The sequence below is a fragment of the Cariama cristata genome, unplaced genomic scaffold, assembly GCF_000690535.1.
Source record: "Cariama cristata isolate BGI_N322 unplaced genomic scaffold, ASM69053v1 scaffold6742, whole genome shotgun sequence".
NCBI classification, from domain to species: domain Eukaryota; kingdom Metazoa; phylum Chordata; class Aves; order Cariamiformes; family Cariamidae; genus Cariama; species Cariama cristata.
Genome location: NW_009604431.1, coordinates 122,876 through 138,412, shown reverse-complemented (window position 1 = coordinate 138,412; position 15,537 = coordinate 122,876). Strand labels below are relative to the sequence as shown.

The following is a 15,537-nucleotide window of genomic DNA, read 5'->3' as shown; positions in this document are numbered from 1 at the left end:
GACATACAAAATGGGAAGACTTGGCTTCCAAAAGCAAAGTGCGTGTTGTCAACTCATCCACGTTGTAGTATTTATGTCAGGATGAACCATTGCTGCAATGCAAGCTTTTAATCCAGGCTGAATGAACTCTCTCCTTAACAAATAAACTAAAACAACCAAACTGTAATCTTCATCTGTGTGTTATGCCCTGAAGGTCCAAAATTTAGTTCATAGAATGGTGACTGACATTTGTAGACTTTGGGCTGAATTCTCAGGCACATGAAGACCCATTTACATTGTGGTACAAACACTTGCTTCCAGTAAGTTGTTCCTGTATGTTATGGAATTTTTCTCACCAAATTAACTCATCAGCATTGACTTCTTTAGCTTCCCATTGCCTGTTGAAAACCATAATGTGAGGGAATGAGGTGACTTATTGCACCCTACTTTTGTTACTTAGTTATAATAATGTGCCTTATAGTTTCCATGCTGTTTCCTTAGCATAACTCTTCCATCCGCACCACAAAAACCAAAGAACAACTACAGAGATCCCTTTTATTTATGTGTACAGAATCTATAATAAACTCCTATGGATTATCAGTGCTAGCTGCTTCCTGTAAGTGAGACTTTGGGTTATTTTTAACCTCACTCATCATATTTGCAAACACTTTCTGGTTTTCAGAAACTCCAAACCCAGTGAAAGAGGAATACCTCATGCCAGTCAGCTTTTTGGTATCCTCCTGTTCAGTACCAAATTTTGCTTGAAAGAAAAGATATCTAGAAGTGTCCCCACCATAAAGTTTGTTAATTTAGTAGCAAAGTTTCTTTTTCAAAACTCTGAATCTCAACTAAAAAATTCAAATTGGAATTACTGCTGCAGTGCACTGTTGGTGCTGCAGCTTAGACTCAGTCCTGCACAAGACTACATCTCCCATGATGTATTGCTCCTGTTTTGTCAGAAAAATCCTCCTGGAGGAGAATGTGAGAAAAAGTACCATAACAACAGGTTTTTATAAAGCACGTCAGAGGCATTTCTGAGTCAAAATAACAATGTTTGAGGCAAAAGAAATATTAGTGTTAGCTACACATTAAAAACATTGTGGTTTCTATTCCATTACGGGGTGAATAACATTCTTGGGAACATTTTCTGAAGCCAGGAAATTTGTGAATGTTAATCTGTTGGTCTAGATGCTTCTCATATTGATTTTGTTTTCACTTCCATTTTCTTTGAAAACCAAGGCACTTCTGAGTGCTGCTTGCCGCCTTTTTCCGAGTCTGTTTCTATGGTGTTTCCCTCTGCTAATGGTTTCTTCAGATGCCCAGCAGTTCTAACGACTCACAGTGTCTGCATCAACAGTGTCAATGTCTGGCCAAGACCTAATTTTTGGCTAGTTTATTTTTAAATGGAAATGAAAGAACTTTCAAAAAAATATTTTCTACTGATAGATGTGAGATTGCACCACATATCACTGCAAGAGGTGGAATAAATGAAGTCTGACCTCTTAGCAGGACCTCTTGGCCAAAAATATGTGGCTTTTTGGTTCCTACTGGCTCACACTCTTGAGAGTGGGAACAGTGAAATAGTGGCAATGCTTATGAGAAGTTGAAAAACAGGTGTACCTACGGAAATACATGATTTCTAGTTCCACTTTACTAAAAGAGAGCATATATAAGGGTGATCTAATGACATCTGTGCCTCCATTGGCATGAACAAACCTTCCAAGAACAGCTTCATGTACATAAAATGCCACTTAGATAATGCAATTTATATCCTGTTTCTTCGTGGAGGAGTTGGGATGGATGGGAGAAGTTGTAGCACAGCTGCCTGTGGGCATCTCTGCATCATATTGAGTTGTTTTTTGTATTGTTTCCTTTCGATGCTTATATTGGGATGGTACACAGAGGCTCTAGGTATGGATTTAAGCCTTGTTACTTGAACCCTATATGTATTTGGAAAGGAAAGGCAGCAACATTTCCAATAAACTTAGAGTCTTAATTTATATATGTCAAAGAACAATGTAGTTGTTTTGGAGGCAGCGCCCAGATACCTGGGAAGTGATCTCTTGGGCTGGCGTGCAGTGTAAGGATGTCCTATCACTTCCTTCTCTGACAGTCAAGGCTGGCAGGGAGACCGGTTAGTTGGTTTCCATGCAATGTAATTGATGTGACATGATTATCCTGTTTATTGCCTTCCAGCATAAACATGGGCATCATGTGACAGCAATTCCATATGACACCTTATAGGTTCACCTGGGCTGGTCCTCTTCTCCTGAAGCAGGATCAAGTTTACCTTGTCTGCCACTCTTTGATACATATCTGGGTACCAGTATCCTCTGAAATGAGTTACACAGAAAATTTATAAAATCTCTCTTGCTAGAGCTAACTCTCTTAGAGCTGGCACAGTTTTCCTAATATTTGTCTTTGTTTATTTCCCTCTGGCCACACAGAGCCACTGATCGTTGTCCTCTTTGTGTCAGTCATTTGGACATTACAGAACTGACTATTACGATGTTATTTGACACTCTTTGTTGTTGTTGAATTAGCAAACTCAATTCTTTCAAGCTCTTTGCCATATGTCACGCTAAGTCAATCCTTTTCAATCTGGACATGTTTAATTTTAATAGCTGGTAACAGTCAAAGCTTTTTATGGTAGTGGGAGGAAAAGAGTGGAAGAGAACTGGAACATGGAAGACCTTGAGCCACCTGTTCCTGTCCAGGGCTGGGAGTGTATGCAAAGAGATCTCAGTGCTAAATCTCATCACCTGCACTTATATTTAACATTGTGTCTTTGGGATCTGGTCCGAAATTTATCTAAGTCTGTGTTATGTATATAAGTTATCTGATAAGTCCTGCAACATTATACTTCTGGGGCATAATTTGTTATTCTTCATGCAGTGGCCTGGCTGTAATTGCTTGTTTTCAGATTCAAATATATTTGTTTCTATCTGCATTCTTGTCTTGGGCTATGTTGAGACTGAGGCCTTGCTGGTTATTAACTAGGCTGGTGTTTCATGTGGATCATCAGGTTGTGGGACCTTGTTTGTACTTTTATTAAGGGTGAACAGCCTTGCTAAAGACTGGATTAACTTCTCAAGTTGGCTATAGGTCTGTCGTGTTCAGAGAGGATGAAGGACTGAACAGAGATCCCACCACAGCTCTATCTAGGTACAAGATGATAAGTCACAAGTTTAAAGCTGCTTTGATATTCTGAAAATATGGAATGCCTGTCTTCTAAATCAGGATTCATAGCTAGCATGTACAACAAAGAGATATCCCAGAACATAAATGAACAAATTCTCTAAAACACACATGTATCAGTAGTCCATAACTGACAGATACAGTTGCTGAAGAAACAGAAGTTCTCACTCTTACCTGCTTCTCTGGCAGTATAGGAAGTAACTATGCAAAATTAGTTATTATCTTTTTCAAATGTTAAAAATAAATGGAAGAATTATAGAAAATACTGTGGGGGAGGGAGCTAAAGAAATTATTTTATCACCTTCTTTACCAATACATTGTTATCTACAGGTACATTGCACATATTCTGCATTTTAAAATTGTGGTAATGAGTCTAAAAATGTTTTAATACTACTTAGAAGAAGTATAGACATCTACATTGGCAATGTTAAAGTCTTTTGTTCCCCGCTGTGAACAGTAAGGGGGAAACTATCAAATGCATGCTGAAAAACTGGAAGATGTTTCATGTTCAGACAGTATCAGATGACTTGAAAAACAAATCGTACCCAACCTGATTGCACAAATTGCTTTAGACAACACCTATCCATTGCCACATGGGTTACACCACAAGCTTAAAGAAAGTGTGGAATGAGAACCAGGAGTCTGGTAGAGAAAGAATAACATAATTGCTGATAAGGCACTCTCTTCTTGTGGGTCATGTGGAAATATTAATAACAGTATTTATTTTTTGTACAGTGCTTTTAATCATAGGATGTCAAAGCAGATTACAGAAGAGGAAATGAGCATGATCACTGTTTTATTGATGGGGAAATGCAGATAGAGAAGGAAGATAAATTGAAATGGAAGCAATTGCCCAGAGCGACTTGGCAGCTTGGAGCAGAGCCAGGACTGGAGCCAACATGTCATCAAACCTTTTCCAGCAGGTTACCTATTTGGTCGTGCTGCTTCTCAGCATGTATCCCACAGTACCAAACTGCCTGTTATTACCCCCAAATCTGAACTGTTACTGTGATTACAAAACAAGTTCTTAGAGCTGGACATATTAGCGACAGCTGTCAGAAGAAACATTATTTGTCTAAAAATAAGTGCAAACAGTGTACAGGACTGAAGGACAGCAAATTTTCTCCAAATGGGAGGGCTGGAAAGGGTGAATGACAGTGTAGAGAGCAAGTCCCACCACTCTTGACTGTATTTTCTGTGTCTCAGTTGATTATCATAGGTTCATGAGCTAGCAACTCTTTTATACACTTAGGAGCAGATCCCCAGCACCGCTCCCTGCTAAAAAACCCATCGTCTTCTTAGCACTATCAGAGAGAATCCTAACCACCAAACACTCTACATGCATCAGGTTAGCACACAAAAAGAAAGTCAGTTGCACAGACATACGAGTACCCAACCTGCCTCTCACCCGAAAACTCCGGCAATCCCCAAGAGACAACTCCCCAACACCCTGTGGCAGTGCCTGCCATAGCTGTGCTCACCTGGCTGGGAGGGTCTTTGCCCCAGCTTGGGTCTGGGGGCAGTTCCTGGGAGCCCACCTCAAAGCAACCCCCATGTATTATGAAGATTTACGGCCATACTTGTAGCTAGCTGTGCAACCTGGTGTTACATTAGCAATTTTCTCAGAAATTAGAAGTTTCTTCACTATCAAGGCTCAGAGTTTAAATTAGTAAGATAAATGTGCATTGCTATTTTTGCGTATTTGTTGATGGTGAAGGGATGTGACCGCACGTTGGGTGAGACAGTTCATTACATGGAATGGGCGACAGCTATGTGGAGGCAGCAGACCAGGGTGGGTAAGATCCTTCATACCCAGACCCTTTTTAGCTCTTTTGTTCCCTTCTCAGGAGCAAAGGATAAAGTTAGCCCCTTGTCTAAATGCTCAAAGAGTTAAATAAGTCTTTTACCCTTTAAAAAGGTTCTCTTAAAATGTATACCTTTTTCTTCTCCTTCACAGAAATCTGTTGATCTGCAACAAACAGGGGACATACCAATAACGGGTTTTGTTAAGTAAACCTAACTCTGTATTTTTTTTCCTGATCAGTTGTCTTTGTTGTGGTAGCTTCTTTGAATCTCCATTAATGACCAGAACTCCCACTTGCAGGAGGGAACAAGTAGTAGTGAGTGCTATTGAATAAGGACCTGTAAGAAAAGTAATAGAAACAATATCTCCACCTTGCTGTCTATACAGTGCTATAAGGCTATGCTCTAAGATATTTATAGTAATTTGTTAGTTACAATATATGTTTTCCAATACAGTTAGTCAAACTGACTGCTATGTGAGCCTGTCCTTGCCTACTGCTTCCTCTGAGACTGTCCGGACTAAAACTGTCAAGAACTGCAAAGATCCAGTGTGGAATGAAACATTTTGCTTCAGGATCCAGAGCCAAGTAAAAGTAAGATGGAGACTGCATTTGTTTTTCTTTTGGGGCAGAGAACTCATTGTGTGATCGGTATGTAGGGTACCACAAAAACAAATATGTGTGAGGGACTACAAGGATGTGGGAAAGGGGATGTGGAGTAGCATGAAAGCCAAGATATTTCACAACTATTCATATAATGTTCTATCACTTTTCACTTCTTCCTTTTCTTTTTTTTTTTGGCATCACTGCTTTTCAAGAGTAAATGTGAGAATTTCAGAGTAAATTGAACAGTATAAAAGACATGTATGAGCTAAGCAGTGGAAGTATCACAGTGCTGTACGATTTTACTATTCTTTTAAAATGACCTGAAATAAAAAAAAATCACAAATCAACATGTTAAAGTTTGCAAAAGAAGACTAGCTGAGCTTTTATCATGATGATAAATGTCAGAGCTTAAGAAGATTTGCAGTTCCCACTATCCATTCCCTCCAAAAGACAACATCAACATCAGGGTCCAGCTGCTGCTTTCCCTGCAGATCTAAAAAAATTCTGACTTACTTCAGAACACCAGCGAGGCACAAGTTCACTGAGCCCTGCAGATTTATCAGGGAGGCAAAAGGCAAGGGATAAACATGGCAGCATGGGAACAAACACCCACCGATCTGCAACTCTTACACCAGAACACCTGCTCCTTGCAATGGCTCATGGCTGACAGGTCTCTCAAAACTGCGATACCACGCATAACAGTTGAACAAAATTTCTTGGCCACAGGAAGCTGCTTGAACGAGTCCTTCATGGAGTAGTATTTGGAAAAACCTTACGTTTACTTTGCAGTGAGTTTGCAATAGGAGACAAGACACGTGGCATTAGCCCCAGTAATTTTCAGTGTGTGCCAACAGCAGCGGTGGTCACCGTGATTTCCATGTGGACTGCACAAAATGTGTCCTGGGGATTTGGGACAACCAAAGTACTCCGGCATGTCTGTCACTGATGCCTTGCTGCTGTCTGGGCTCAACAGACTGAGTTAAGGCTCTCATAGGTTTCTCTGCAAACACTGCAATTGCTTGCTTATTACCTTCTGAGCAGAGCCAGAGTCTGCTGGTCTGGTTATTTTTTCCTCACCTGCCTTGTGTATCACTGAGGTATTTATCTTGCTAAATCATGGGAGCCAGAGCTCAGTAAAATCATATAATAAACTGTCACTGTGGAAGTGAAAAAATTGTTTGGGTATGTCGGGCTGGTTTCCATCAGGAATGGGAGTGTTTACTGAAAGACATCTGTTTTGGTGAAGGTTTGACAAAGCACAGTCGGCAAGGAAGGGCTTCCCGGGCTGCGAGAGGGCCACGCTGCCTGGAGCTGGTGGCATGCAGCCCTGCCAAGGGACAGCTCTGCTCGGCACCAATCTCCCAGTGATGCTGCCCTCATACCCTCTGTCAGGAGTGGATAGAAATGATGAAATGCCCAGAGAGCCCTGGCTGCTTCCCAGGCAGCATCCCAGCAGTGCAGCCAGTCATGTCCCTTAGCCAGGAGCACCCTCCGCATGCCCCTCCTGGCTGGCTGGGAGTAACCGAGGGGCTTCAAATCAATCAGTCACTAAGAAAATAAGTCAACCATTTAGCCAAATAAGGACAGTCTTTTGCAGTATCACAGCTAGGAAAACTGGTCTGCTCTTCAGTGTAAGCTTGCCCTCTACAAACTGCAAACTATTGCTTTTAAGCATATCCCCTCCATCACCTTCCATAATCCTTTACAGGCTATTTATGGCTGGCCTGTAAACCAAGTTGCTGTGACTGCTTCTCTATGCTTCTCTCGGTATGCTTCTCTCAGCAAGCATGGTGGGCAGGAACCTACTGCCGACCCCCTCAGCCCCAAACAGAATTGGCTTTCTATCTGAAGCACAGTGTAATGCATTTATGTATATGACCTTAAAGGGCAGCGGCCTTTCTGTCTTCTGACAGCAAACTGCAAACTCAAGTTCACTGCAGCTTGCCGTCTCTTGCTTGCTGGTTTCTTACATAAAAGATGGATGTCAAAATTGAATGCTTGGATTCTGGATCATCTTCCTTTCAGTATATTTGTATATTCAATCACTTACCAGGTTTAGTTATGGACCTTCCTGTGATTCATTATGAACTTTTAAGGCAACAAAGCTCACGTGCTCACTCTTTTCTGTGCATGCGTTGGAGTGTGAGATCATGTCCCTGTCTTTGTCTCTCTAATAAGCATTGAACCTCTTTGCAAGTTTCAGTTAAATCTGATGGACAAGTAAGAATCTCTGAGCTAAAAGGTCCCTGTAATTTACATGAACATGAGCTGCTGAATGTATGGAGAGAGGCCTGAATTATTTCCCCACTGAGAAAACAACCATTAATGTTAATTTACTCATCAGTCTGGGAGGCACCTCTGAGCCAGCTGATGTGCAGCTACGCACAGCAGGGGCTGTTACTCCCTCCTGTCTGCCCAAACAGGCAGGTAACAAAGGAGGGAGAGGAGGAGATTTGTGTGGTGTGAGGAAGCAGGAGGAGATGGAGAGGTGTAGGATATAATCCGATGGAAATAGGCCTTTGTTCTGCTGCTTTCTGTGCATTTTGTCATCAATTTAACAAAAGCATACCAATTTCTGTAGATTCCATGGTAATTACCTCCATGCGATCTGTTTAATAGTTTACAGGATATAATTATGTAACGACGGAGTAGTTATATGGTGCTTCCTTAACGTATTTTAATCACTGCTTATATCCAAGGGTTTTTTTTTTTCCGCCAATAGCAGTAAAGTCCTGACCATGAGATGGTTTCCTACAATAAAGGGAAAAGTGGTGACCTCAAACCAAATTAGAGGCCAAACACCTTTTTCAATATGGGAGCTACATATTCAATGATTCTACTAGCCTATGTCATTTAAATTACTCTGCAAGGGAAAATCAGCAATGAACCCAACTACTTTAGGTTCAGAATACATATCTTCAGCTCTGTGTGGATGAAAATGTTGTATGCATGCTCTCTCACTTCTCTCCATCCTTTCTCTGTCTTCCTTAACATGCTGAGCATGTCACCTTGTGCCTCTGTAAGGTCTCAAAATAGAGATGTTCCTAATCCTGTACCTTTGTTCACAGAATATTCTTGAGCTGAAAGTCTATGATGAAAATGCAATTACTAAAGATGACCTCCTCTTCACTGTCCTCTTTGATGTTGCTAAAATCCAGCTTGGAGAAAATGTTCGCTTGACTTTTCAGCTAAATCCAAAGGTGAGGAATAAAACTGCCATGACCACAGGAAGGAAATACATTTTTGGTATTACCTCCTAAATAACTTCTTGTAAAGCAATTGTTGGTGGAAGTGTTTATTTCTGATTGGTTTACACTTCATGTATCCTTTAAAATATCTTCCAAACCTTGTTCATAAAAGTGGACAAGGTTTACATTTCTACCTTGGACATAATCCTGAGGGTTTTACTAGCTCCTCAAACCTCTTAGGAGGGTTTTTCTGACACCAGAGTTCCCTTTTTTCTCTTTCTTGACTGTGTTGCTCAAATAGGTTTTGTTGGAGATAAAAGACTTAATCACCGTTGCACAAAGTTTCTGTGTTAGAATTTCTTTTCCTGGGACCAGCATTTGTGAGCTTGGGCATATTTTGATACAGATGTTGGAGTATTTGCTTAAAAACTGATAACCTGCCCTGTAATTCTTTTGTGTGCACCTGAATATAACACAAAGATCCACGCTGAGTTACTGAAGTCCATTGATGGCCAATTACTGTAACTATCTCTTCAGTGTAATTATTACTTCAGTGTACCTGAACACATACATGATGACTTCAACAAGGGATCTGGATGTCCGATTTAGATACTTTTATAGATATGCTGTTTCACTGACTTTTCTTATAGGGTATGTATTGGCATTCAGCTCTACGGTGATATCGGCAGGCAGTCTATATTAACTTGTCTCATGACTAGTCAATGTATCGTCCATGTTATAGGAGTCCTGTCGATGAGAAGAACTGAGAATGCCCTCTGCTAGCCAACAGTATCAGTCTTCTGACAATGTTACACAGGAAAAACAAGGCTTTAGACAGTTTTAACCCAACAGTTACTGCAGGCTTAGGACTGGGGATTGCCTACGTGACCATTTTACTCTACCTCACCACCAAATGGGCAAGTGCAGTCAGCCTGAGGACTGACGGTTAACAAAGGACGGAGAATACTTTCCAAAATCACTCTGACTCAATTGCTTTCATTCATCTGAGCATATTCTAAAGCAGGAGGGAAATTTGGTTTTAGGAGCTGTTTCAGGAGCCGGAATAATCATTGACAACCATAGCTAGTGAGAAAGTAAATTAATTCAAATGCTTATAATGAATTAATCTTCTACAGGCACAAGAGATGCTGGATGTTGAGTTTGCATTGGACAGCATGTGAGTAAAACCCATTCAGGACCGAAGAACTGTACTTTGCAAAAGCAAGAAAACATATGCTAGCATTTAGTATAATACAGTTTAAAATGCTCGGCATCACAGCAACAGTTGGTGTTTATCAAGTCAATTGCATATTGGCTAAAGCACTGTGTTCCTTATCTACCAAGAATCATGCTGGATACTAATTTATCCCATTCTTTGCTGGAAGAGGGAGAAGGATAATGAGAACGGCATCCACTGTGCTTATTACTACTGTTGTTTACCACTATCATTAAAAAAATAAGGAAGCTACATTTCAGATGTCTCCCAAAATTAAAAATCAGTGACATATTTGAGACTCTGCTGGACAAGGCAAACTTTAAGGAAAGCGTTATTCCTTGTTGTTCATTTAAGGATGTATTTAGCTCATATTAGTTCTGATTGCATTTTTTTCATCTCTTTCAGTCCAGTCCCTCCTGAAAAGCTTGTCACTAATGGTGTACTAGTGGTAATTTTAAATGGTTTCTCTTCTATATTGATTTTCATGCTAGTGATGGGAGTGATGAATCTGACAGGTGTCCCAACACCTTGCTGCAGCCAGGGCTGAAGGGGAGGGAGATGGGGAGTTGGACACTGGCAGCCTCTTGTGGGGGGTAAAGAGTGAACACAGTCATTGGGGATACCCAGAGACCTGTCCACCAACACCAGCTGATAGAAAGTCTCTTGACAAAGCCCAAAGTGCTCTTCCATTGACTTCCTGCCTCTGTGTCATTCCTTCTGGGGACTTCTCTTGGGACCCCCTCACGGCCATCCATAGATGATATGTAAAAGTTGCTTTCTTGGCTGCCCCTAACCCACTATTTAGAGGAGGTAGCACTTGACTTTCCAACTTCACCAAAGCAGGGCTGTGAGGACAGCCCTGTGATTTGGCCAGCTCATCAGTCTACCCTCAGGAGGCCTCAGCACATTCCCATTCCCTCCCCTGCTATTTCACCTCTCTTCTCAGCCTTCTCCTCATGGATGGACCACAGCACCACAGCCATTTTTTGTCCAGCTGAGACCTGGCACATCTTCAGAGTGCCAAGGTCTTTCTCTTATCAGTTAACACACAGGGTGGACAGTTTTGCAGACCCCAGGGACCCAGGTGACCAGACATAGGTAGCAGTGAAGTGACTCAGGTATGGCATGTTTTGTACACTTATTTCTCTCATCGTTCATCCCTGCTACAGTCTCGTGAAATTTCCTGCTTGGAAGTCTTGTTGGACAATAGTTGGACAAAGAACAAACCTTCAGGTTAGATTTTAAACTAGAAACAAAAAAATCTTATTTTATGGTAAACTGAAAATTTCTCCTTTTTTTGTAATTTTCTTATCTAGTAATTTCCCTACTTTGTTCTTACAATTGGAGCACAGGAATTGGATGGTTAGGAGTGTATACATGTATAGATCCAACAATTATGGTGTGTTGAGGCTAATTAACTATAAAAGCTGGACTTTGAAATTAGAGTAAATTATTAGAGTGATAATGAATCTTATTAGTGCTGTGAAATAGAAATAAATACATATTTCTATCTCAATAATTTACATTTTGCCCAATTTGCCTGTATGTCTGAGTTTTTAAAACAGCTACTGCTGGTTTATAAGCTCTTCATGTTTTGGATTTTTTATTTTTTTATTTTTTTCCCCTCCTTCTTCCTGTAATGTTGCCTGCTTAGAGTCTGGGAGATTTTAAGCATTGTTGAATGTTTTGTATCTAAAAATGACAACTTCTGAATGACTATTTAATGTTCTATTTCGGAGATCATAGTCATTAACTTCTTTGTATGTTTTTCATCTTTTGGTTTAGAGAAAGACTTCTTGTTTTCAGTGAAGGGATCCTATGAAGAAAGCCAGACCCTGTCGCTGGGCTCTTCCTGGCGACCCATGAAGCCCCTGGACTTCCACTACATCAAGTACAGCCTGGCAGAACTGCGCGTGGCTCTGGCAGAGCAGAAGCTTAATTCCGGCTTGGTATGTGATCCTTAGCTTGCAAAAGCACAGTAAAATGTTTTTCCATATTTGACTGAAGCAAATGGAAAGAATTTGTATTTTTAATTACAAATCATCTTTTGTGAGCTTCTGCTCTGGAAGAGCACTGTACCCCTTAAGACACCTAAATATTAGATGCCATCTTGGAAACTGCTGGACAGTGGCCCTATTTAGAAAAATAAGTTCGCGATAGTGCTTTTTTGTGGTGTATACAATAAATATATTTCTACATTATAATTTATTTTTCAGTGTACCTCAGACAAAAAGAAAAAAGATGGCCATGCATCCCTTACTATTAATCTGGATTCACTTCCCTTCAAGGAGAAAGTAGCAGTAGCAAAGGTGATTGATACCAACTTTTTAGAATAAATGTGAAGCTATGGACCAAAGATCAATGGACATGAGTTAACTAGATCAGTGTGAAGTTGGGGTATAGATATATAACTGCTAGTGCCCTTATGTTCTTAACAGAGAGGGTTATGGACCTGTACATTTTCATATTAACCAAGTAGAACCAAAAAACACAGCTGAATGTTTGATAGAGAGATTTCTGTGACCAGCTCGAGGACTAATGCAGGTCAGAGCAAATGCAAATGATGAGGCAAGATGGGGTACACTGGCAGAGCTGGTGCTGGTTTTTACTGAGTACTGCTCTTTGTATCTTTAGTACAAAACAATTTAAAGAAAATAAAGTGGACTTAGAGAAGTTTTAAAAGCTGAATCAATTTTCTGATTGTTATGTCTTTGTGGCTCCAACATGGCTCTTAGAAAAAATGAAGGGCTTTAAAGCTGACTGAAAGGAAAGGAGAGGACATAAAGTCATCTCCAGTGCTTATATTGTGTGGGTTTTTTTTCCCTAGGATGAAACGATCAATTTACATGTGAAGTCAAGTGACTGGTAAGAAATTCTGTCTTTGTTTTTTTTTGGTTGGGAGAAAAAGATGCTGTCCAGCTTTTTTGCCTTCTTACCTTTTTCTGTAACTAAGGGAGAAAGTGTTTCGTCAATGATTATATTTACCCCTATTTACCCCATGTTAGTTACCCATGTCCAGAAGGTGAACATTGTTAACTGTGCTGGGTGAAATTTCCTGTTATGCTACTCTGCAGGAGTTCATTTTGGATGGGGAGATTAATCTTTCCTGGCTGCAAAATCCATGGAGATACAAGTTTAGAGAAATATGTGTTTATACCTCATTTTCCTTACTTGTAAAGAATCCAGAGTATTTGTATTTCTAAAACCTGGAGGTCTTCAGGCAACAAATTCTAAATATTCCACTATTTATAGTATCTGTATATGGATTGCAGTATTTGTTAGACACTTCTTGAAAGTCAATGTAGCAATAAACAATATTTCTGTTTTTTTTTTTCTCTAAGATTTTACAACTTTTAAACCTTCTCAGCCTTTTCTCTACCTTGCCTATACTGTCTGTGATGGGCTTTTGTGGGGTCGCAACTTTTCTAAGTCTAATAGTAGAGTTTGTGACTTGTAAGCATGGGTCCAGACATTAATTGTAAGTGGTCATGCACATCCTATTTAACCATGGACTTTTTCTGAGGTCAAGAAACTTAGATGTTCGCTTGGAGTTTGATCTGTGTATGGAGGAGAAGAATTTCCTACAGAAACGGAGAAAGTTTGTGGCTTCCGCTCTGAAAAAAGCACTTCATTTAGAGCGAGACCTACAAGACCATGAGGTATGGTGACCACCATAGGGACTGGACCATGCTGTGTAACAGGAATGTGTTATGATTGTAACTGTTTGCATATTGTTCCTTAACCAGCCCTGATACATTCAGTGCCCTGTGTAAAGCATCGAGGAATGTTTAAATGAAAAAAATGTGAGAGCATGGGTAGTATCAAACCCACTTACTACACATGTTTGCTCAGAAGATAGAATACCATTAATCAGCAGGTTTTTTTTCCCTGCCTTATTTCTTTTTCATCTGTGAATTAGACCCAGATAGTCCTACTCTCTTAGCTGAGCATTCAGTCACCAAGGCTCCGTAAGGTATTTTATATTATCAAATTTTGAAGAGGAAGAACCTAACAGTTAAAGTGATGCATAACACTGACTGCAGAGAATGTTTCTTATCACAGACTCTCTCCTCTGGTGCTCATCATCTCAGCTGTAGTGTCACTGTAACAGCACAAAGATATTCAACATTCTTCTCTCATCTGTATGACTGAGTTAGGATTTGTATTTGTTCATGTCCATGCTGGCATGTGGATGGTTGGTGCTTTAGAGAAGGAACGTGGTCTGTGATCAGGCACTTCAGAAATGAAGTTTTCATTTTGAGAGTTGGTTTTTTTTTTCATCTGTGCTTTTCCCTTTGTCCAGGACAGCAGGACCAAAGGCATATTAAATATTATATGACAGAATGGCTTTGGATGCTATAAATGATGTCCCTGCTCACAAACTGATCACATCAGTATATTGTTTCTCCTTAGCACACTAGTTTCATTGGGAAAAAAACAGTTTAAGTACAAGAATTCTTTAGGGGAAGTACTTCTTACAACTAATTTCAGATTTTCCAACAAGACAATGTTTTCTTATAGTCAGGTAAACCCAAATCAGAATACTTTACTTTGACCTGAAATGCTTGATTGAATCAGGTCACTGCTGAGTATTTCCTTGATGCCATTGCCTGGAAATGTGTATGGGAAATGTCATTTGGCTCCTCTTCTCTCAGTGGGTTTCTTGGAGGAATTTGACTTCCTGTAACACAATTTAGATTTCCATGCAATTAGGCTTTGTGGTTCGTCACTGCAGTTATACACTCTAGGTACTTTATAGGAAATGTAATCTAGTCATTATACTTTACTTACAAGAGAGGATAAGCTCTGATTGTTCTCAAAATATAGCTCTCATGAGGTGATGTTCTGCTAAGGAAAATGTAGTCTAATGTTGAAATGCCTGAAACAACAAGTTTTGAACTGTTTTGGTAAGTTAACATGTAACAGTTTAAAATAAAAAATTGGTTGATTTTGATCAAAAAAGTAAAAATCAGTTAATTACCACATCTTCTTTTCTATTATTATTTTTCTGTGATACCAGGCTTCAATCTTTTTCTCCCCTGCTTGGGGAAATGGTGAAATGTTGGAATTTCTTGTGGGACAGAAATGCTGCAATTCACTCAGCTCTGATCACATGTGCTGGTAAAATAAATTGTTGCTTACCACTGCTGTGCTGATGTTTAAACAGGTACCAGTTGTAGCAGTCATGACAACAGGAGGTGGCACCCGAGCACTGACATCTCTCTTAGGCAACCTGTTGGGTCTTCAGAAACTGGATCTCTTAGATGCTATTTCATACATCACTGGGTCATCTGGTTCAACATGGTAAGGAGATGCTGACCAAAGACATCATTCGTCACCTCTATAGTCTGCTGGGTGAGAGATTTGTTCTCTCTATTTTGGTAAAGGAAGGTGTACTACTTCAGTTTCAAGCTTTTTTTATTGCTGCATGGCAGCGTATGGTCTAGGCACTACTTACAGAGAATAACATTTTCCTTGACCCTTTGTTTCGTCTCTGTCATCTTTCCTAGTGAGTGACTCTGGTGCAAATCACAGCCTTGTCCATAAA

The 15,537-nt window shown here is 40.1% G+C and overlaps 1 protein-coding gene across 1 annotated transcript in view; it reads left to right on the top strand.

The window, feature by feature from the left end:
• LOC104158047 (cytosolic phospholipase A2 epsilon-like) overlaps nt 1-15,537 on the top strand; it is a 34,030-nt gene that overhangs the window by 9,843 nt on the left and 8,650 nt on the right. The window contains exons 3-12 of the mRNA XM_009695608.1: nt 5,437-5,573; nt 8,654-8,785; nt 9,910-9,950; nt 10,395-10,437; nt 11,159-11,222; nt 11,775-11,938; nt 12,206-12,298; nt 12,817-12,854; nt 13,513-13,648; nt 15,157-15,293. Coding sequence (XP_009693910.1) covers nt 5,437-5,573; nt 8,654-8,785; nt 9,910-9,950; nt 10,395-10,437; nt 11,159-11,222; nt 11,775-11,938; nt 12,206-12,298; nt 12,817-12,854; nt 13,513-13,648; nt 15,157-15,293 — 985 coding nt within the window. The remainder of the gene's footprint in view (nt 1-5,436; nt 5,574-8,653; nt 8,786-9,909; nt 9,951-10,394; nt 10,438-11,158; nt 11,223-11,774; nt 11,939-12,205; nt 12,299-12,816; nt 12,855-13,512; nt 13,649-15,156; nt 15,294-15,537) is intronic.